At 41.5% G+C, this 24,677-nt stretch overlaps 1 protein-coding gene across 4 annotated transcripts in view; it reads right to left on the bottom strand.

Annotated features, from left to right (window-relative positions):
• epha7 (eph receptor A7) overlaps positions 1-24,677 on the bottom strand; it is a 123,666-nt gene that overhangs the window by 66,066 nt on the left and 32,923 nt on the right. For all 4 annotated transcript variants that reach the window (XM_024291028.2, XM_024291029.2, XM_024291031.2 and 1 more), the window contains exon 5: positions 12,768-13,103. In XM_024291028.2, the coding sequence (XP_024146796.1) occupies positions 12,768-13,103 (336 nt within the window). The remainder of the gene's footprint in view (positions 1-12,767; positions 13,104-24,677) is intronic.

Raw genomic sequence — 24,677 nt, 5'->3', positions numbered from 1 at the left:
ATTATGCTAGCTTTTTCAACCGTTTCAGCACAGTAACTAAGGATTTCTAAACGTTTTTTGAGTTTAGCTAATATTTTAGCCACAGGCTAACTGTTTTGGGTAAATTAGATATTTTTTCAGTTTTTTAGGCTAATTTGGAGTTAAGCTAATATTGTAGCTTTAGGCGAGCTTTTTCACTTTTTTAGGCCATTTTGGAGTGTAGCTAATATTTCAGCTACAGACTGGCTGTTCTTTGCTATCTTAAGCTTTTTCTTTTGTTTTTAGGCTAATTTGGCTAATGTCATAGCTTGCTATCAGCTTCAGCATTTTCAGCTATCGATTTAAACATCTTCAGCTAACAGCACTAGCATCTTCAGTGGCCACATCCAGTTTTAAAGCATTCACACTAGCATTAACACAGGTAATGCTAAATATCTAGTTTTTTTGTGCTGCAAACGTGGTTGGGAGTTATTGGTATTGTAAATACGCTAACGTAGCTAATGTGTAGTGTGTTTCAAACAAGTTCTAGAGTCACTGTGAACACTGTTAATAAAGTCTGACTGATTGACCTTTTTCTGACTCTTTTCTCTCGCCTCATGTGCCTTATAGTTTAGTGCGACTTATAAGCTGTGATATTAAAAACCTCCAAAGTGAGGATAAAACTGTTGGGTAAGCATGTTTGTGTTAACAGACTGGCGTCCTGTCCAGAGTGTTCCTCACATTTGCCCTACAGTGGCTGGGATAGGCCCCAGCACCCTTGTGACTCCTAAAAGGGATTAGGTGGGTTTGGAGAATGAGTGTTTATGTGAGATTGTGTCATTTCCACACGCCATTATTATGTGACCCTGAAACTAAAACTTTTCCATGCTGTTATTTTTTTGTCACTTTTGTTTGCTTTGGGACGTGAAGTAAATCAGGGTTGTGAAATTAGGAGCCGCATGAGGGACATTTGGTCAAGTCTCCCCCAAAGGTTCTAAGTCAAATAAAGGACTTGCTTCAGCTCACTACAGTCTCAGATAACAATGGTAAATTGAATTATTTGGAAGGATAACAAACAGCATTTGGAAAGATGTTTGAGGTTTTCTTCTGCTGATGACGTAAGGCATGCTATTCCATGTTGGAGCTCTGCACTGTCATTGGTCTGTCCAACCTGCCAAACAACTTCACCACCAAAAACGTCTCAAATATGGCAGAAAATGAATGAGTGATGAAGAGAACAAAGACGTGTGATTCTGCTGGGACGTTCATGAGCCTCAGCCACTGGCGGCTCAAGTCAGACAAAGAGCATTTTTATGGTTTTTCTTTGTTTTCAGTGGCGTTTGTGTTTGAGGAGAGCACTTGAAGACACTTCTGCAGGCGTCTCCACACACAGTGTCCTTTCACTCGGCCAACATGTCGCCAGCCGGTAAACAGGCAAAACAGTCTGTGCAAACACGGTCAGGACTGAACTTCCTGCTCATGCAGTGTGAGTTTGTTTACAGACGGCTTTAACATATCATGAGGCACAAACACAGTAAGATAACATCAGGAAAACATTGATAAATGCTCAGCAGGCTAACTCACATCAATAAATAATCTGAGGCTGAGCTGATAGATGACGGCAGCAGTCATCTGAGAAAGGTGCAGCACAGACGACGAACAGTCGACTGTCTGCCAAAAAAATAAAAAAACATAAATGAAAAGCTCTGCTCCAATCTCTGCTGCTTTGCAGAGGTCTGAATAATTAAAGCTGCGTCTGCTTTGGGGGAACACGCCTATAGGATGAAGCTGAATGCAAAGCAGCGCTCCCTTTTCAACTTCCACATATTCCCAGCTGAGCCAGACACATCGGAACCTCTCCGACGCTTCCAAAATGAAATCTCTCTGTGAAAACGCTCCACAAAACTCGCTCTGCATCCAAAGACAGACGGAGCTGCAGATAAACAAAAAAAAAAAACAAGAGAGGGAAGCCAGTCTGATTGAGGAAAATAAAAATGAGTCTCATGTGATGCAGATATCAACACAATAACAGAATGATTAGAAGGAAAACTAAAGAAAATCAAACAAATGTCTTCTCCAAAGATTTGACATTGTTGTACCAGGATGTCAACATTTGAGGAAACCAAAAGAACAAGGAACCAGAGCAAGTATCCCTGCAATCAAACCACATGTTCACCACAGACAAAAACAAGGATTTTAATAGTCGACTAATCACTGATTATTTTTCTGATTAGTCGACTAATCGGGTCATGGATAAATAACCCATCTTAACCATCATTAGCTTTAAGCTAACTAAAAAAAAAGACAATTAAGATGATAGTTTATTAAACTTTAAATAAATCAAGCAGCTTCTTTCCTTCATCCGTTTCTAGCATTACGACAAGACTTAAATCAGATGAGGTCGGCATCTGAAACAAGGAATTATCTTTAACAAAAGATAAAAGTTTAGGTCTCATTGACTCAAATATAAGAAAAGTACATTTTGTGGGGCTGAAATAAAACAAAATAAAATAAAATGAAGAAACAACTAATTGACTATTGAATTGGTCAACAACTATTTCTATAGTCGATTATAGGGCTGAGTATTGATTCTAATTTCCAGAAATGATTTGATTTGATTCACGAGAGCCTAGATCGATTTGATTCTGATTCTTTTTATTCCTTCAGTTCCTAAATTTAATTTAAGTTTACAGATTTAGACACATTTATTTAGAAATACATTTACATTAACATTGTAAACATTGTTCTGCTTCTCCTGGAGGACGTTTCAGTTTGGACACTAGGTGGAGATCGTGCTATAGCATTACAGCTTATTCCAGAAGAAGAAGAAAGAATGAGGAGAAATTGTGTTTTAAACCACAAATAGGTACTTTAAAAATATTTCCTTAAAAGAGTTTGTATAATTCTTGTCTGTGAGTTTATAAAGATGTTCATTTAGTCAGAATGTATGTTTAGGTTGACCGAGCGTTAGCATTAGCTGCCCTATGTGAAATTCCATTAAACGTTAGCATCAAGCTAGCAGACTTTATGTGCTAAATTGATCTCTACTTTTATGAATCGATCTGTTAAGCTTAAATCAATTTATCAATTTTATCAACCCAGCCCTAGTTGATCAGTTGTGTACTAATCGACTAATCGTGGCAGCACTAGAGACAAGAAAACTCCGGTCATGGGGAGAACACTGGAGCAGCAGCAACAAGGATTTATTGCAGTCAGAGTGAAGTGGGCTGATAAACAGATGCTGCTGGTGTGGGACGAACCTGAAATCCTGGAGAACGGCGGCTTGACTGAGTGGAAATACCCCCGCATATGCATTAGCATGCAAATGAAAACCCAGCTTTAATTGATCAAATCTGTAAAACAAATAGTCTGTAATGAAACGACAGGTACAGTGTGCCCCCCACAGCGCTGTGCAAACAACAGCCAAGTCAACAGATCAGAGGAAGCAGCGACTGGGAGGCTGAGAGGAAACCACACCATTACACACAGGTGCTTCACCGTGTTTACCTCTCCTCAGTTTCAAAGACAGTCTCCCTTTTAATGTAGATCAGAGCAAAACCAAATACTAGATTGTACCGATTATCTCTGCGTTTTCAAACAGCAGAATAGATCCTGAAGCCTTCGTTACTTTCTCCTTTCAGGTCAGAGAAAAGAGACAATCCAAAAGTAAAGCACACTGCTCCTGAGTGATGAAAGCATCACGTTTGCTGCATAAAGACGCGCATGCTGCAAAGGTTTCAGCAGCAGTCATCATCAGACACACAGGGATTCTCAGGGAATATGAGAGAGAAGTCAGAAACATGGAGAAGTAAAAGCTCAGCAGCTGAAGAGCAGAAGAGAGGAGGACCATAACAACCCTGTTGTGCTGATTCTACCCATCCCTTATTAGAGACAAATGTTTTATCAGGTCAGTCCGGGTGAGCTGAGCCTTTTTGGAAAATAAATTTGCTAGGTGGTTAAAGTTTGGGTAGAGAAGAGATTAGCTCTATGAAAGCAGATAGCAAATGGTGGAAGCTGATTCTTACATCATAATCAAATATCATATACTGAGTCCTCATAATCTGCAGTGACTGGATCTTTTAGGTAAAGGGTGGCAAACTTAATCTCACAGGGGCCAAAATCCAAAACACATCTTAGGTCGCTGAACACAGATTCTTTTTACGATTAGTCTTCTAATCAGGTCAAACATAAAGTGGATGTAAAACACACACCTTGACCATCATTAGCTTTAAACTAAATAAAAATGAATACATTTAAGATGATAGTTTATGAAACTTTGAAAGTCATTCATTAGTTTATTGTATTAAAACAAGATTAAATGTTTAACACCTGAGCTCCAGTGTTTCTGTTCTTTGATATACTGTAACTTTTCAACCGTTAACACGATCATTCCAGCAGACTGAGCAGATAAAAACCTATATTTTTTCAAAATTATACAATTTAGAAATGAGCGCAAGATAAAACTGGGCTATTAATGAATGAATGAAATAGTTTATTTCAAGCAATCAGGTAATAATATATGAAATAGCATAATGAATCACAATAGATAACAAAACAGTAAAATGATCTGGAGGGCTGGATAGAATTACCCAGAAAGCCGGATCCTCCAGGTAAAAAAAAAAAAAAGATCTCCTAATTTTTTTTTTTTTCCCTTGTGTTAATACAACACAGAGAGCCGTCAAGCTCAGACACAGAAACACAGTGGAAGCATCTGTCAAACAGACACAGGCATACAGAAACACCATGGAGGCGACAGTCATACAGACACAGAAACACCATGGAGGCGACAGTCATACAGACACAGAAACACCATGGAAGCGACTGTCATACAGACACAGAAACACCATGGAAGCTGCAGTCATACAGACACAGAAACACCATGGAAGCGACTGTCATACAGACACAGCCTCCTGTACCGGGAAATCTTGTAATAATAAACATATAAACCCAAACATGGAGACATGATTACGGATGTTCTTTTAGAACTCTTCACAGTAAATAAAAAATGATTTCTGAACATCATCTGTGTCTTCATACATTCTAAGTGAGATATCCTCAGACACCATTCCTTATAGCATCATCCTAAAAACATTAGCTGGTAGCTCCTTCCACATGTGGCGTCAACCTCAGGAACACATTTTTTTACCGGCGATGAACAGCGAATTCGACGCGCCAATCGCTTTCGGTGTGAATGCACCTATAGGCACACAATAGACAAAAGTGTTGCCCCACATTTGCTGGATAGGAACCTGTTGATAAGAATTGGAAGGGATTGACCTTTATTCGTCAGGAATTTTTTCCTTTCTTTTAAAAAAAGATTTTCTTTTTCTGCACACAGTGCCGTTTCTGAAACCTGACTTCAGCTGCACATTCGAGTGCTCCCTCCAGACCAGCTCGGACCACTTACAGACGGCATGTGCACGGCCTTACGGCCTCTTTGACACGTGTTCAGGAACTGGATGCTGGCCAGTCCAGCAGAGGGCCTCTTGTATGTTCTCCCTCTGCAAAGCCTGAAAGCTGATCCTAAGTGGAGTTTCTGAACAGACAGGATCAGAGGGAGCCGGTGCTCAGGATTGGGTTGAGACTTTTTCTGCAGTGTGGAGAAGTATGCTGGACTGCATGAAAATGACCTCCAGGAAGGAAGGCGTCAGACGGCTGTTAAATAGATGCAGAAACCAACAGAAGAGACGCTGCGAGGTGTTTCTGGATAAAGACAGAGAATCCAGGTGCTGAGTATCAGCAGCAACAGTCTGAGGCTTCTGGACGGGCCCAGTACACATGAACTGGCTGAGATCCGTCCTTGTCCTGCAGCCAGCATGGATGGGCCCGGCTGCGCCTGTTCCAAGGCGTTGAAACAGCCGGCTGCTCTGTCAAGCTGCCTGCACCCAAAGAGGGCACTGTCCAATGGCTGCAGAAGAGACGCGGTGAAAGGAAAAGATGCCACGCCAGCTTCTGCGAGGAAGGACTCGTTCAAGCACGGCAGATTCGGGGGGATTTAGGGAGCTCGTCTGCCTGCAATAAAAGGTTGAAACAGGATACTTGGCGAGATTAATTACCTAGATAGGCCCCGATAATGCCATTTAAATGGGAAAGTAATTAAAGTGCACCTTCCATGAAAATTATTCATTGCTGACGGATTGGGTGACAGACAAATCAGCAGCCATTTACAGAAAAGCTACAGGTTAAGTGCTGCGAGCCGCTGCTCCGAGACCACCGCCGTTTTATTGCAGCTGTTGACTCTTACTGCTTTGGCCGGCTCTCATCAAATTACAGCCCGCATGAAAGGGGGTGGAGGGGGAGAGAATGGGCTCTCAGGTAACGTAAACCCGGACAAATGCTACAAAAGAGGATCTGCTTACTTAGAGAAGGACACTGGCGGCGTTGGTCAGCTGGGACCCCTCACAATCAATCAATCCCTCTGTTTAAGGCCACCATGGAAGATTAGAACCAAGAAGGGAGCAAATCAATGGCATCATTGTTCACCGAGTGTTACTTTCACACATGCACACAAAAATATCCATTAGGGCCGATCGCATGTCCATGAAGTGGACATTCAAGACATCCCTTTGCAACCTTTTCATTTAGCAACCACTGTTCTTAAATGATCATCAAGTTGTGCTCCATTTTCTGCAAATGCTGTGGGACACCCAACCCCACTCAGAAACGGGAATATTTGCTTCTCGAGGAATGCAGAGGCACCGAGGCTCTTCACATCAAAGCAGGACGCTTAGCTTCTTCTCATCTGCCACGGTGCTGCTTCTCTCCCCCACACTCACATCCACTGAAGGGAATAGCTTGTTGTCCTCTGAATGTTTTAGCAGAATAGTTCGGCGAGGGGGGGTGGGGGGGGTGTGGGGAGGCTGCTACATCGTGCTACAATCACACAACAATGGCTGAAGATGAAAGCTGAAGATACCTCAGCAGCTAAACAAACACTGAAGGGGATCTTTCCAAAACCTATGACTGAAAGCTACAAACTGATGCCAGGAGAAGCTCAGTTTGAACATAATTACCATCATTTATCTGAATGGCGAACAGAAAGTAAAGTTTTCAAAAATACAAAGCAAGTCACAGCAAATGAAAGAGGAGCACGTGGAGGATCAGACTCCAAACACGGAAAAACATATGGATAAAAACAATAACACCACACGCTTTAGAAGAACCATTTTACAGTCGAAAAAAAACCCAAAAAACTCTTAAATAAGGATGTAACGATTCTTTGTGAATTGGTAAAAAACAATTCAAACTCGTCAACATGTCATGTCATAGCTGTGGACAATGTAAAAATCGGTTTGTCTCAGCCTGTGCCTAAATTTAAGAAAAATGCAGAGCAGATGACATTTCTCCATGCAGGCTCCCGGTGAGTGTGTGCACGTGTGTGGCTGTGTGCGCACCTGTGAGTGTGTGCACGTCTGTGAGTGTGTGCATGCGTAGCGGACTGGCTGCGTGTTCTTCAACGTCATATGAACCGATTCTGAAAGTATTTGTGATCATTTCAGTGTTCTGTATAATTGTTTATTTGTATTGAATCCTTTCTGTTAGTAGGAGAACAGACAGTTTGATGTGAGGGTCACAAAGAAAATAAATCATAAATCAAACTGAAACAAAAGCCAAAAATGAAGGTTTGAACTGAATGTGGGGAAAGTCGCTCGATGCCATCCAACTGCTCAGAGCTATCTGATTAATTCATTTTAGTTGGATTCATCCACATTTGAATTTTTTCTCTGAGCTGACAGCTGAAAATGTTCCAGATCTCTTCTCCAACAAAGACTTCAGTCTTCTCCAGACACAGAAGCACTGGAGTGCATTCTCTGCTTTTCTGTAAACTGACTCACAGATTAACAGAAGACTGAGTGAAGCTGGATTTCAGTCTCGCTTCCTGTTTCAGCCATGAAGCAAACCTTTGTTTGCAATGGACCAACACCAGCAGTCAACATTAAAATCAATTTCACACACAAATTTTGCACACAAACCAGCGTTCCCTCTGGCTGAAGGAGTCGAGCAAACACATCTCCTGCAGACTTTCCCGATCCAATTCTGTGATCTACTGAACTCCGTTTTCTCAAACCTCCCTTGAATGCACGTTAACTCCGTGAGCACTCACTACCGTGCAGAAAGAACAAAAGGCCTTGTTTACAAGTGTGCTGGAGGAAAGCGGAGGCAGGGAGCATCTACGTCGGTTAGCTCTGCCGGATTCACAATGGAGGCCTGATTGAAGCACGCTCTTAACTTCTAACACAGAGCAGAGCCGGCTCCTCAACGACCAATACGATAAAGCTGCAGAAATGGAGCTTATGGACTTGCAGCCTGTACTTAAAGTCATTTACGATGGCACTAAGAGGTAATTAGGTTTCAGGAAACAATAAGCACTCAGCGATTTGTGCAGCTCCAGCCTCAGCCACTCATTCGGTTTGCTCTAATTAGGAGAAGCGTGAATTCCTCATCAGATTTTTACTCTCTCCCGACCATACGTTTGTGTGAATGCCCATCATTCAGCAGACGGAGACGGTGCTGGAGCCAGAGACAGACGGTGCTACTATTTTAAAGTTCTGTCAGTAAAAGGGAGTCTCAAGAGCCTCGCCATGCAAAGGTTAATCAATTCTGAATGAAACACTTTAACAATGTGGTCATTCTCTAATGAGGGGTCCTGCATGCAGGTCCTTCCAACACTTTCATTTTTTTGGAAAGCTTTTAATTACACAGCATTAAGTGGAGTTAATGGTTTTGAAATGAATCAATGAGGTCCATATGTCATGCTTCATAACCTAGCACTGCATAACCAAACAATAACTTATTATGTTCAGTGCAGTTTTACTACAGAGCCATAAACCAGCATTCAGAACGGTTTTCTTGTGTCCAGACTGAATGGGACACAGTGAACGGCAGATGAAAGACCAGAGATGATGTTGGGAAATAGGACGTTTGTTGAATCAAACCTCATGTATCACATCAGAAACGACCCTTTTCTAATCCTGACAGAAAGACGACAAAACCTCAGAAAAACTGAAAAGTTTAATTCCAACAAAGCACCAAACTTAAAGAAACGAGAACATTTAAATTTAACATTTGTCTGTGGTTTGGGTCACGCTAGCAGCAGTGCCAGCGACCTTCCCTGACCTCCCTCCCTGAGCTGCTCTACGACCAGAACTCCTCCAGCGTGTCCTGGTTCTCCTCTGGCCTTCTTTTCCCATGTTTAAACTACCTCCACTGCCTTTCTGATGTGGGGTAGAAGTGGCTCTAAACCAAGGGGTCTCAAACTCAGTTTACCTTGGGACCACTGAAGGCGGGGTCTGGCTGAGCCTGGGCCGTACGGGGTTCCATTTGTGCCAAAAATGTGTTTTTGCATCCACTGTTTATATCTTTGGTTTGTTGTCTATGTCTACTGAACAAGTTTATTGAACATTTATTCATGTCTATATACTACTAAACAATATCTTCTGCGTGTCCTGTGAAACGACAGGAGCTAAAAACGCTAGCAACTGTTGCTAAGGACTTTTCTGACGACCAGATCCAAGACAATGTTAAATGCAAAGTCTTAAGCATAAAGCTATCTTAACCAACAGCACTGGCTGCAGATTAGGGCTGCCACGATTATTCGACAAATCGACGACTAATCGACTATTAAAATAGTCGACAAATAATTTGGTCGTCGAAGCGTCGTTTTGTTGTTTGTTTTTTCCTTGTTTTGATCTTAAAACTACTGTTCGCGCGTTCTAATGCCGGGTCTACCTTTGTCTTTGTCACACATGCGCAGTGGTGCTAATCCGGTCAGCAGTGATGTAACAGGAAGTTCTCGGTAGTCTCATAACAACACGCTAGCTCGAAAATGTGGGAAGCATAAGGAAAATAAAAGAGGAAAAAGTGTCAAATGTAATTTCTAAGACAGAACTTGTGTTCCATGAGAGCACGATGGCGATAAATGATCACCTGAAGATGAAGAATGTTGAGACGGAGTTTGATCGCGCTGAACAGAGAGCTTCGTCTAGCTAAGCTAACATTGGCGCTAACACAGCTAGCGCTGCCGCGGCTGTCATTACTGCGCTGTTTGGAGATGAACCAGAAGATCTGCAGCAGATCCGTGTCTACGGCGCTTCTGTCTGCATAGTGAACGTTTCATAATCTGCGCTCTTCTAACCAAACGCCGCAAGGACGGCGCGGATAACGAGTTTACACTGGAAATGAACCGCTCGTCCAAGGCTTCATCCATATTCCGCCGGGATCACGTCGTCCGGTTCGAAGAGCGGAGTCCCCGGTGAAAACCCACGCATGCACGGGGAGAACATGCAAACTCCACACAGAAAGGTCCCAGCCGGGAGTCGAACCGGGGCCTTCTCGCTGTGAGGCGAGAGCGCTAACCACTGCGCCACCGTGCAGCCCACTTTATACATGTTTTATTAAATATATGTTTTAAAGCTTTAAAAAAGAATTGCAGGCTTTTATTAAGTTTTCTGTTGTTGATTCAGATTACCTCATTTGATTTAAGTCTTGTTTTAATGCCAGAAACAAATGAAGGAGAAAAGCTGTATGATTCATTAAAAGATTAATAAACTATTGTCTTTATTTTAGTTAGAATATAGCTTAAAGACCTCAAGTTTAAAGATAATGATGGTTAAGATGAGTGTTTTACATCCAGTCGCCGCACGAACCGATTAGTCGACTAATCGAAAAAAATAGTCGACTATTGAAATAATCGTTTGTGGCAGCCCTACTGCAGATGTTGAGAAAATTAGAAAAAAATCTGGAGCAGTGTGTCAGGTTTCCTTCTACAAGTGTTACACCAACCCATCAGTCGCCCTCCAGCCTCATCTTTCATGGACTTGTAAACTAAGGCTGGGAATCACTGCATAACTCACCATACGATACGCGATACATGGCTCACGATATCGATGATATCGCGATAATCGTAAAAAATCATCTCTAATAACTTACATTATACAGAAGAACACATATTTAGAAAAAAATATCAAACAATATACACTCTTGTGCAACATTGCTGAAGTCAGTAATACTATGTCTTTGACAAGCATTGACAACAATTGAATTGGAATTATCTGTCAGATCCAACAATAGTAAACATGATCAGCAGTGACACTACTTAGTGCAGAATTGTTGTAAACAACAGAACAAAAATTAAATAAGGATGAATATAACATTCCACAGCCTCTTCAATCGAAAACAAAAGATTGATACTTGGTGAGAACCCATCAAGAATCAATCACAGGACTAAATATCACGATATATCGCAGTATCGATATTTTGAAGAGATTCCAACCAGGGTCTTCTTTGGTGGGAGTGCTACCCACTACAACACCGTGAAAACCCCAACTCATTAAATATCTGGTGAAATACTTCAAATTTAGTTATTTTTTCTACAGATGTCCTCTGAAAAAACAGATGGAACAGAAGAATAAGAATTCCATAAGACTTTCTGAGCTATTTTCAAATCAGCCACAAAGTGTACAAAACGATTTATTTCCCAAAGTAAACATGTAAAAATGTAAATGAAAATGAGCAACAAATCCATGTGTTTTTTCCTGGTTGTGGTGTGAAAGCATAAAAATGTCACCATTGACTGACAATGATAAACAGCCTATCTGACACCATCAGGACAGGTAATGGTTTAATATTCCAGCAGGTTATCTGGGTAATTGTGTGTTGTCAACATGCCACCTATAATTAGAGCTGACTCTGAGAGAGCATGTCCTAATTGTTTCACTTTTGCTGGTGTTCTGCAGGTCCTCCTCCTGACATCCCAGCGTCCTTGGCTGAGCACTGAGCCCTCATGGCCTGTTCCAACTCATTTTTCTGTGCTGGACAGAGCAGCAAAAAACACACCACCCCCTCGCCTCCAGCGCAATTTTTCAGCCAGATTCATTTAGTGTGCTCATTTCCTTTTAGCCTTTACCACAAACCTTTAAAAAAAACACACTCTTAAAACAGCCAGACTAAAAGGACTTCCAGAAAAAGCTAGACAGCAATCATGGTGATGACCAGCGCACTACAAAGGCGGGCGAGGGGTCGTTAAGCAGACTCTGAAGTTAAGCATCTCACTAATGCTTCAACACTCTCCCTGCAGCCTTCTTTTTAATCACCTAAGTCAGAGCACAGCCTTTTGGGCCAACTGTGTTTCATGGATGCTCAAGCATGAAAGAGGAATCTTGTTGTGGGGATCCATAAAAATAATGAATAAAAAAAGGCTTCTAAGTTTGTCACCACAAAACACGGCATTTTAATTACAGCTAATTCCCTGGAGACGGAGCTGCAAACGCAGCACTACTGCTGTCGGTACCACTGGCATTCTGCATCACTGCTTAGCTAATAACGTGTGCCACTGCATTGCTCATATTCATATTAAATGAATATGGCTAATATGCATGACAGAAATATTATGGATCGTATTACAGGATCCTCATTATTGTTAATAAGGAATCATTGGTTTCCATTTGGAGAGTTCTCAGAAATGCTTGATGCTCTCTGATCTGAAGCTTCATCCTTCAAACGTACTGTAATCTGATCTGCAAAACATGATTGCAGAATCATTTTCAAAACATTTAGCTTGTCTTTAAATCTTCAGAGAAATCTGGTTGTCCAATCTGGTTGATAACTTTAACACTCATGTCCATTTAAGTCAGGGGTGTCAAACTCAATCACACAAGGGGCCAAAATCCAAAACACACTTTAGGTCGCAGGGTGAACAGTTCAAGATAAAGTTTTGGTCTCACTGACTCAAATATCCTCGACTATTTTAACAATCCACTAATGGTGGCCGCCCTAATCGTTCCTGAACTTCTTGCTGTGGGACTTCTTACCTGCTTGGCCTGTAGCGATGCGAACTGCTGCAAACAGCCTCTGCGTGCGGCTCAGGTCTGTTACTCCGTTCACGGCCTCCACCTCAAAGGTGTAATTGGCGTGTGCGAGCAGGTCCGTCACCATCACGTACGTGTCCACTAATCCCGACTGAGCTGGTGAGTATCCCACATTGGGCCCACACGCCACACATTCCTCGGGCTCCCAGCTGCAGCGCCTGCAGACAACCCGGTAGGTGACGTCATTGCGGCCGCCAGTGTCAGCAGGCGGGCTCCACTCCAAAGTGACAGAGGTCTGGTTGATGTTGTAGACCAAGTTCTGCGGCGCTGAGGGAGGTCCTGTCAGAGTGAACAGAGGACACGAGAATCAGACAACCGAGAAAAGAGACGGGGAGTGTGTGGACTGGATTTCCTCCGCTCTGAAAAGAATATGAAAGGCACAGGACATGCTAGCTCCAGCCCTGGAGCCAAACTCTGACACTCAATTATAATAAGACTCAGAGAAAAGAAACAAAAAAAAAGCTGCAGATAGACTGAAAGAGTTTGTGCTGGACTGGGAAACAAGATCAGACTCAGACGAAAGAGAAACTAACACTGTCACTGTCAAAGACTGCAGCTGTTTCTGTGTCAGTTTTAGCGTTAGCGACTAGAGACCTTCAGGGATCAGCTGGTTTTTTAGCTTTACTATTTCAAATGCTTTTTGTCAGTTTATGGTCTTGCAGACTAAACTTGAGAATTTAACTAAAAAGCAAAGAAAATTCATTAAAAGATTTTATTTGTAGAATGGAAAGAGTGTTTCCAAACTTCCAATTTGAGTTCAAGTTTGACTGATATTCATATAAAACATAACATTTGTTTGGAAGTATTCTATCTTTGCATTTTCCTCTTGGACTTTGCTTGCTGTGCCCCTCAACACCAGGTTTCTGTTACCCAGGGGAAGATTAAGAATTGTTCATGAACAACACGCTACCTCTACTGGGTTCTCAGTGGAGAATGCAAACAACCTTAAATTCTGTTCCTGACACACATCTTACAAATGTTTTGAAAACCTAAAGCTTGGTAAAGGAGTCGAATTACACCTAGTCAAATAACAACTAGCCGTACAACATTTACCTTTACGTGTTTTTAAGGGTTTACAATGCCTGCATTGCACAAACATCTTCACTCTACTGGCTCACAAAGTGGTCTACAGCTTCAGTATTTCCTGCGGGCCATCCGCGTACCCCGTTCAGATGTGTGCATTATTCTCCCACAGACGACCCATGTAAGTGGTTCAGTTGTGACTAAAGCTTATGGGTCTAGCAACATGTAGAGAACCTGAACCCTGGTGTTTTGAGGTGGAATGGTTGCTGAACTTCTATGTTTGTTAAACTTTTAAGTGAAAGCGCACACCCCAAATCCATTACTATCTGTTCATGTTGTGTCTGCACCACTTTGTTCTTTTATTTTTATTTTATTTTTATTTTTTTACATGGCTGAACTTGAAAGACAGAAATAATCAGGTTAATGCATCTTTATAGTGGAGCAACTTAGATGAACTCATTGGATTTTTATATTAGATGATTGTCATAAATGGTAGTAATTATGTTGTTTGCACATTCATCCGAATAGTGAATCAGTCAATCTGATGATCAGAGAGTTCTGTCTGTAAATAATTGTTTTTATAGATTGTGAGGATGTTTGAACAAATATAAACTTGATAAAAAAATTTCAGTGAGTGTTTTCTGTTGGCTTTGGCCAGTTTTAGCGATAAAAAAATCTGTTTTCAATAGAAAACTTTCATTTTTTGTTGTGTGTTATTTAGAGCTGGACCCACAATGCATCGTTTATCAGGACGTTTTAACCTTCTAGAGCTGCTATCAAAATCAGGCCAGAGAAGCAACACCAAAAGAAAGGCAGCGAACACACTCGTGTTTTTATTTGGATGTTATCAGCTCTTTCATTTATGCTATCGTAAGAGATCTTTTCAAGACATTAAATGGAATTTCAACTGTACCTCCTATTGGAGGCAGATCTAGATGAGTCTGCCTCTTTGTCACAATACCCCTCTGTTCTGATGCATGCACACAATGCTGGTGATTCATCCAGATGGGCTACAGACTATTTTTAAATGTAATTAACAGCATAAAATCTGCAGCTGGTGTGTAAATGACAGAGGCGCGGCTGCAGAGCCAGTAAATAAATGACACAGACAATAAAAACACACCACAACATGCAAGTGCCCCAGATCCAGACAGAGGAGGCCCTGGTTTCCTCGGGGATCTAAAATGATGTCAATAAAGTAAACATGCTCCACCACTTGATTTAGCATTCTCTATTATCTGTTGAATTTATGAACTCCGTTTCAACCTTTAACTGCCACATTTAAAGGATCCTGATGGGCATCAACAGCCAGCTCTCCGCCGTCCTCCGTCCACAGGTGCACAGACCGTTTGACTGTAAATGTTCACATAATGACAAAGAGATTAGCTCATCTCGTAAAAGGATGAATAACAAATTGCTGCTTTCATCTTTCACGTTCCCGGCTGCTGGCTTTTACAGCACAGATGTTGACATAAATAAACTCCTCCAAATGTACTCAGGATTATATGACTTGTGCTCTTTGTTTATGAGCAATTGAAGAACTTCTCTGGGGGAAGCTTTTCAGGATATATTCTTTGAAAAAAATTGTACATCGCAACCCATTAAATTTGTCACAGTGACTTAGATAAACTAGTTTATTTATTTACATAACGCCCAAACTGCCTTTGCAATATTCTGCCTCATTAAAACTGCACTTGGTTGTTTTTCTCATTCTGAACTAAGACTCAGGTATCCATATTCATGCAGACGGATGGGGGGGCACCTGTGGCAGGAGAAGTGGAGATGAACCGCGATCACCAATAGACCGTTTTCACGGTGACATCAGACAGAGGGCGATAGAGGGCGTCGTGGACGTGAAAACTGCTGGTGAAAGGATTAAGACCAGGAAACACAGAACTGAACGCTGTTTAACACAATTTAAAGAAATAATAAAAGGTAACCTTACCAAATTTAACAGAAAAATGTACAATATTGATTTTATGAATGTCCTGCTGAACTGTATTTTTATTCAAATCTAAAAACAAATTTGAAAAATTCTTCAATATTTGAGGTTTTATTGAAAATATTGAATATTTGAGCAGATATTATTCTAACAGGTTCTATTTTGCTTGATGTTATTCACACGGGGTTTAAGTGTGATTAACATAAAAACTGATAGAAATTCATGTTTTCCACATTTAATAGACGCAGACAAGATCCAGATTGCTGCATGATGGCTGCACGTGTTTTAGCTGCACCAAAGGATAAATGTAGTTGCTGTAATCAGATGTATTTGTTGTTTAAGTGGGTATTTTAAGGGGTAATTGTAAAAGTGTTTTGACAGTTTCAAATGATTTTGATCCTTGTTTATCTTTATTATCCTGCAGGATCAGACACGGTTATGAGCAACAGCAAAGAGGAGCTACGTCAGAAAATAACAACAGTTATTAGATTTTCTTTATTGAAATTGTCTGACTTTATCTCTGTTTTAGTGGTTTTGTGAACTCAGAAATGTAATCAACTTTAACTGGACAGAAAAGATCTTCTGCAGATCTACGTCTCATCCCCGTTCTGGAAAGCTAGCGTTAGCATTAGCATCAATTAGAAGAAGAGAATCTGAATGGCCGTCATAATCAATACAACCGGGAAGGACCGGTGACATTTAGAAAATAAATATTTCAATTGGTTAGGTTACCTTTCATTATTTACATTAAATTGCTTTAAACAGTGTTCAGCTGTCAGCTTTACCATTCCAAACCGTAGACATAATATATAACCAGAAGTCACTCTGCACACTCGCTGTTTTGTGTGACATCACGTGGAAAGGTCGATTCCAGCGCCAGCACAACACTCATCCTGTGATACGCGTTGGCTCAACACAAGCCAGCAGGCTCCGCCCTCCCTGCACCACATTCAGAGACAACAGGATCATCCAGGGAATGGGTTTCCCAGCATTCCTAACAAATGAACAAATCTGTAATTCTACTGAATATATAAAAACGAGATTTGAAATAAAAATGCTGAATGACAGACGTCCCTGCTTGTTTCCCTTCACCAAACTGAGACACAGCGCTCTGCACATTTCCAAACAGGTGACTGAGTCTGGGCTCGGTGGAAGCCAGTTGGGTGTTTTCTTCTTTAATAAATCAGTACTGGAAAGACATGAGTCATGGAGAAGATGAAGGCAGCGAGCGGTGCTGCAGACGTGGCCCTTCATGAGAAGATACGCAGCCCTCTGCATGTAAAATTGACACATCATGTGAGCTTTTTGTTTGAAGTTCCGCTCTCCTTCTGCTTCCTCCACCCCGTGGCGCCTCTTTGAATCTCAGACTGAACTGTGTCTGGACTCTGGAATAGGAAACCCCTCCAGCCCAAACTCCACCTGCAGCCCAGATTTACAACCCGTCCCGAGGACTCCACTGTCTCCTCATCCTTCCGGCTCAAGGGCTGCTCCCCACCCCGCCTCCCCCGCTCTGTCTAATCTTTTGGTGTTCGCTTCCTCACCTCCTCCCAGCCAAGTTTCATTTCACGGATTAGCCTATCAGAGCCTTCACAGTCTGAAATGTTTCAATCACTTGGAAGCTCAAACTCTGCCACCCTCACCAGAGAAAGGGGGTAGGGGTGACGGGGGTGTCTAAGTGTGTGTTTTTATGTACTCAACTAAAGAGTGAGCATGTGATGTTTAGCATGGAGACATGACACAGGCTTTAAACAGGAACCTGGATTGTTTTACGCCTGGTTCACACTGGAGCAACGGAAGCGCCGCAGAACGGAGGTCACTTCCATTCGGCGCGCTTGTTAACCCACGGTGTGGTTCACACCAGACGCAGAGCGCCGCAGTCCTCCACGGAAGGCTCAAACATGCAGCGGATCGTTTCAGCGTCTGGTCTATTTTGTGCGCCAGTGATTTGCGTTTATTTCAGCAGGAAGTTACATCAAGACTAGAGCTGTCAGGCGATTAAAATTTTTAATCGCGATTAATCGCATTTTGTCCAGAGTTAACTCGCGATTAATCGCATATTAATATGTGACCTTTTTTTAAGGAAAAAAAAATGTGTGCTTCGTGGAATTTAGTAGTTCTACATCAATTATGAAAACAAGAATAGCAAAATTAATAGTTTTCATCAGAAACACTTTATTTTGTAACATTGTATTGAGATAAACTTTCTTAACAATAAAAGGCTGTAACATAAAATCCCTAACAAAAGCCCAAGTGCAAGTGAAGGGCATTTTAAATTCAAAACTTCAATCAACGTTCAGTAAAATAAACTAAAAAAACATCAAAATAAAATTTCCATAACACTTTCATGTTCATTTTTTGTCAGGACCAAATCTTTTCCTCCTCTGCTGAACTGCAGTAATAAATGAAATAGAGATTTATCATTTCCAATGAACTTTTGTTTTTTAAAACCTTAAAGACTGAGAAAAGCGGGATACTCTGTGGATAGTTTGACAGTCTGTTACTGCCGCCGCGTTCTCTGGCTGCAGCTCGATGCAGCGACGTGTCCAGCGGAGCTCACGCCATGAATATGCCGGCAGACAGACCGCTATGCTGGGGCTGGATCACGCTTAAACCTCCAGAACATTTAAAACGTCCCCCGGTGCGCTTGCTGTTCGGAACGTCGGGGGCCCGCAGCTCTCGGGACGCGGCGCTGGACGCGAGCCGGTACCACCAGACGTGGTACTGGACGCGAACCGGAGCCGGGTTAGTGTGCAGGAGCTATCCAGGTCCTAGCGCCGGGCCGGTTCCAGCTAGCAGCTCGGAGGTTGGAGACCCGCCCGTGATCGAGTGAGAGCACCCGGTGAGAGGACGATGAGGGACGCCTGCGCGCGCGGTATGGAAAAGCACGTATGAGAAAATCCCATTGACTGTAAAAATAATGGACCTATCGAGCAATGAGGTCCCCCCATTATATACAGTCTATGGAAAATCCGCGATTAATGCGTCAAAAAAATTGTCGGCGTCAAGCACACGTCAGATTAATGCGTTTTTAACGCGACAAATCTGACAGCCCTAATCAAGACACATGAGAAAATCCGGATTATTTTTAAAATAGAACCAATTTTTACAATAAAACAGCAATGGACAAATGTGATCATGTTTTTGTATCTAAACAGACTGTAGAGATGAAAATAAACACAATCACAACACACACACACATACAGATCAACGTAGTGGGCCGACTCTGGAGTGTGGATGGGGCTGGGTTTAAATAAATTTAAGAAGTGTAGGTCAACTAACAACTTGCTTCTTCTTAGCAGAAACATAAGGTAATATTTTTAGGTTATTAACTTATCCATAAAAACAAAAAAAGCTCTAGCAGAAGCGCCTCGGCTGTTGCGGAAAAAAGTGTCTGGTGTGAATTGGAGGAGAGAGAGAATGCCGCGCACACTCCGCTCCGAGGGTAAACTGCTGAGAAGCGCTTTTAATAATAATAATAATAATTTTCTTCACGTGCATGTGCTCTGAACCACAGAAGTTTACATTTAAATGTAAGTACGGACTTTTTGTTGCAGCATGACCTTTTTAAAGTTATAAAACTGCTGTTGTTGTGAATATTTGAGCGCTGGAAACGCCGCTCTAGGCGATTATTGGTGACGTCATTGAACAAAAGTGAGGTCCGAAATATGAGACGCTATTTTTTTCATAACTCTTCAATTGAACGGACCAATGAAGGGAAGGAAAAAAGAAGAATTTGGATTTTAATTTGGGGTTTAATGCTGTGATGAAAGGGCTGGGAGCTGCACTAATAATCACTAAAATGCCCAACATGGGAAACATTACAGCACAGCATTTTTAGGTCATGTTTCAAAGCCAGTCTCCACTCCACACAGCTGTAAGACCTGAGTAAATCCAGGCTTACGGAGGGAAGAATCTGCTGCTTATCAGCCCTGAGAGGTTCTTTAGGCTAACTTAACCCTCCGCTGCCTATTAGCTGACAGGCTTCTAATTGGGGACCGGTGGGAAGAGGGGCAGCAGGGGTGAGTGGTATTCAAATCACCCATGAGGTAATCCTTACTCTACAAATGTGAGTTGCGACCTCCTGACCTCGGCTCTAATGATGTGGCGGCAGCAGAAGCTAAAAGGGAAGATGAGCAGGAGGGGAACGGGGCTCGGAGAAGAGGCGCCTCCGGCTGCTGCTGCCACAAGAGCCGCAGCATCAATGCTACCTCAATACCACACCGGATTTAACATTGGATTTGCTAATCGTACACAATACATGCTGCAAACTGGAATCCACTTAAGCTGCAGTCTTTGGAGAATGTATATTGGCATATGGAGTGGAATTAACAAATAAAAATGCCAAGCTTAGTTTGGACCGTAACTACAGACAATACCCATATTTGCTAAGAGTCTGGAGACCCAAAGAGAAGCTTAAATGACTGCAAAAACGGCCAAAACAGCTGAAATTGTAGATGTCAAGAGAAATGGAATTGTTTCTGAGGCTTCATGAGCTCCTAATGACTGTCTATGTCTGTCTAACAGTCCCTATGCACGGGGCACAGCTTACAATGAAAACAACCAGAGTGACAAACAACTAATCCAAACAAGACGACACAGAAGTTCATTAAAAACATCTTAAAGTTTAAAGTTTTACTCTGATCATCTTTTGATCTATTTTGAAAGCATTTCCAGTGGAATGTGAATTAAATCTAAAGACTGTGTTGCTTTCTAGGACTTAGTTTCTGCAGAGCAGCAGGAGTTTATCAGAAATCCACCTCTGAGTTGTTGGCAGGACCAATGGCGTGGAGAACCCCTGCCTTCATTTCCCATCATGCCTTTGTTCAGGTTCTCCTGCTAGCTCACTGCCCCAACAACTTCAAGCTAACATTAGCAGTGCAACAAAAATGTTGTTTACCGTCGAACAAATCCCGTCATGAGTCGCTACAGCGAATCAGCATTCACCGATCGTAGCGCGGTGTCTGACATCAATGACAGAGTTTAATGACTGATGCTGAAATGTACATATATTTTGACTTTAGTTTCTAACGGTAGGTTCACACTGGACGCGGAAGTACCCAAAAGTGGAGTGGGAGTGGCATCGCATTCGCTCCCTCCTACAATTCACACCAGACACGCATTTTTCTGCAACGGTCAACAGGAGCTTCTGCTAGAGCTTTTTCTGTTTTTACCATCATGGGTATGATAATAACCTAAAAATATGAGCCCATGTTTCTGATAAGAAGAAGTAAGTAGTTAGTAGACCTACACTTCTTTAATGTATCTGTTGTTGAGACACAGAGAGAAGTGTGTGCGTGTACGTTTATTTTCATCTCTACAGTCTGCGTAGATACAAAAACATGATCACATTTGTCAAACGTGGTGTCTTATTGTAAAAAAAATGTATATTTTGAAAATAAACCAGATTTTCTCATTTATCTTGATGTCACTTCCTGTCAGAAATGATGCGGATCACTCGCGGCTCCAACACCAAATAGAGCAGAAACACAAAATAGACATAGGAGTGGAGGACTGTGGAAGTCTGCTGTGAACTACACCACAGTAAACCAGGCGTTAGAGTTTGTGCAATTTTAAAAATAAATAACTACTGAAAATCTGAATTATCTTGGATATTTTGTCTTGAAAGCAGTGTGAATTTGATAGTAATGTTTATCTTCAACAACAGAGTAAAGCTAAAAAACAAGGTCTTTATTTTTTTTTGCATGAATCATTTATGAATACAGACATCATAAATGACTATTAATATGACATTATTAGTCATTTATAGCTTAGACATTGAAAATAGATTTTTTCTTAAAATTTTTGCTTAAAAATTTTGCAGAAAAATGAACACAAGTAATAATTTATAATAAAAACTGAATTCTCTAAGAATGAATGCTGGAGGACAGCCTGACTGAATCATAGAGCAAACAGGCTTCGTTTGCATGGCCTCGTCTGATTACAGTGTGGACACACACTTTGATTTACATTGAATTTACATGAGCACAGCCAAAACAAGGACAACGACAACAGGAATCTCAATGCATTATCACACATGCATTGGATTCCATGCAAATCTGCACATCTCTAAAGCAAATAACTGCCCAATCACAACCACACCATGAGACATTTGATCACCTTCAGATCATATTTCCAAAGGTTTTTTTTTTACCATTGTCTCATCTAAAATAAATTCTTCCATCTCCCTGAAAAAACTCTCTGACCAAATGCTTTCAGAACGGAAAACATAAGAGCAACCAGAACACAACCTAACGAGTCAGTAAACTGGATCAAACCAGAACAGAGACAGTCGGTGAAGCAGTTTTCCCTTAAAGGTATTGCGCTTTAACCAAACATATCCAATGGTTATGTGTCACTATTTCTCAAAAATTAAGACATTTTCTGTAGAAGAAAGGATGGCATTAAAGCAGACTGGAATGGACTGAATGGAACCGAGTCACTGGCTCTTAAACTTTCCTGATGTCCACTGATTTGGTCCAAAAAGAATATTCTAAATCCCCCTAAAAACGTTATTATAATTAAAACACTACTGGGAAGATTATTTTTAAATTAAAAAAATTGCCTTAGGGGGACTATAAGACGAAACAGAAATTCCTCAGGTCTTCATCAGTTCTTGTGTGGCCCAAACCAACTCAATCACAGCATTTATGTCCAGTTTTTTACTGTATTTGGATGTCTTAGGACTGATTAGCTTTTACAATTAGCTTGTAAAATTGTCAAAGTCTCATTTGACCCTTAAAGCGACAACCCTGGTCAGAGCCAGCCGGTGACCTTTGTGCCACATCTGTCCCATAAACCCTTGCTATGGTCGTAACCGAGTCACTGGTTCCAAAGTTAGCCCACGACGCCCAAATATGTCTGCTATCTTGGAAGCCGGCTCAAGCGTCAGATGGGCGTCAACTTGTTGAGGCGGCACATTTTTTAGGGGTGCGGCAAAGGGGGCTGGGAGGAGCAGATGACTGCTCACAAATACCCTTTCAGCCCATGGCTTGCCCCAGCGCCGCTCACAGCTGTCGCATGATTGATGCCCCGCTCCCCAGCCTGTCAACAGCTCCAGCCTGCGCATTTCCTCTGAGGAAAATACCTCTTAATGGCGGTCCACCAATTCTCATCTTCTCCATGTTTATTTGCATAAGAAAGGCAAACACTGAACAAACAAAAGCATCTATTCCCGCCGCCCCCTCTCAACACATGCCACTTGGGAAACCATGTATTTGGGGCTTTATTTTTTGGGAACGTCGTCCCTCATCTTTATTCAGGATGGATTTGGCTTTTCATGTGTCCATGTTACATCTTCATCTCATTTTCTCTGTAGACACATCCTTAATCTGTGCCACAGATCCCTTCACTGCTCTCTCCTACCCTTAGATTTGGTAGCTTTACACAGCTCTGCTTAGAAAGAAATCTGTCAATCAAGTTCATTCAGGCACTGCAAAGTCATTTGGTGTTACTACTTTTGCTGAATAAGGCACAAAAAAAGGAAATCCCAGTTACTATTGATCATGGTGACTTCATTCAGTGGAGAATTGGAAAAGCAGGGCAAAAGCGGTGCTGGGTGACTGATGAGGATAGCGACATTGAAAATACATATTTACATATAATGGTATGGGGTCATTAAGTGTAGCCCAAACTTAATGAAAATGAATAATGGAAAGTATGCATTAGGCAACTTCAGTAATTACTGCACTACTTGGCCAAGGTGATTACCCATGGGGGAACAGCCAGAGGACACGGCGAGAAGAGAAACTTTCTCCTGCTCCGAGCGCCGCGTGCGAGCGCCGCCCTTGATTGGTGGGGGTTGCTGGAGTGAAGCGTTAACATCCGATTAGGATGGTTAAAGAAGTGAGTAATGGAGCTGTCTTTCAGAGCAAGATCTTGATGGTTGCCACCGCGCTACATCCAGAGATTGGTGGCTTGTTGTCTTTGCTTGAGTTATGTCCTCCTCTCCAGCAGACACTGACGGGGATTTAAGCAATGCAGGAAAAATAAAGGCTGGGGAGCTGCTTGAACACGCTCAAACTGAGGTCACTGAAGGGTGTGTCCCACGTTATATCATTAGTGCTATGCATATGGTGAATCACTTTACTCTGAGAAGTGTTAAATTATTGCTTAAAGGGAACATCTGGGCAGCAGTGAGTCAGTCACACAACATTACTCTTAAGAAAGACGTCAAACTTTTTCCTTTACTGTCTCAGCGGAGATTCTGTTCAAGGTATTTTACAAAAGCAGAACAAACTAGAAAAGTTGCATTACCTGTGATAATGCCAGTGTGAATGCTTTTTGCTGAATGTGGTCGCTGAAGATACTGAAAATTTTTGCCAAAGAAATTTCCTTTAATTGCTGAAGGGATTTGCTGAAAATGCTAAAGCTAGTTGCACTATGCTAAAATTCCTAAAAGATTCAAAGTTGCAGAAATTGCAGAATGTCCACAAATAAGTTAAAATATTACTTGAAAAGTTTGAAAAAATTCATAAAAAAATTAAAATTACGTTAAAGGTATTAACTTAAAATTCGGTCAAAATCTCAGTAATGTCAAATTAGCTAAAAAATGTGAACATATTGCTAAAATACTAGCTTAACTCAATATTAGCCTTAGAAACTACAGTTTATGCCAAAATAGTCAAAATAGCTAACACATTGCTAAATTATTAGCTTAATTCAGAATTAGCGCAAAAAAACCTCATTAGATGCTAAATTAGATTTTAAAAAAAGCTAGCATGTTGCTAAAATACTAGCTTGAGTCAAAATAGAACAAAAACCTTATTAGATTCTAAATTAGCCAAAAATGTTAGCATGTTGCTGAATTATTAGCTAAACTCAAAATTATCCTAAAAAATCTCAGCAGCATTAATGTCCTTAACATGCTGAAAATGTTGATACCAACCTGG

The sequence above is a fragment of the Oryzias melastigma genome, linkage group LG24 (assembly GCF_002922805.2).
Source record: "Oryzias melastigma strain HK-1 linkage group LG24, ASM292280v2, whole genome shotgun sequence".
NCBI lineage: Eukaryota > Metazoa > Chordata > Actinopteri > Beloniformes > Adrianichthyidae > Oryzias > Oryzias melastigma.
The sequence above is the reverse complement of the archived record's forward strand: the minus strand, read 5'-3'. Positions and strand labels throughout refer to the sequence as shown.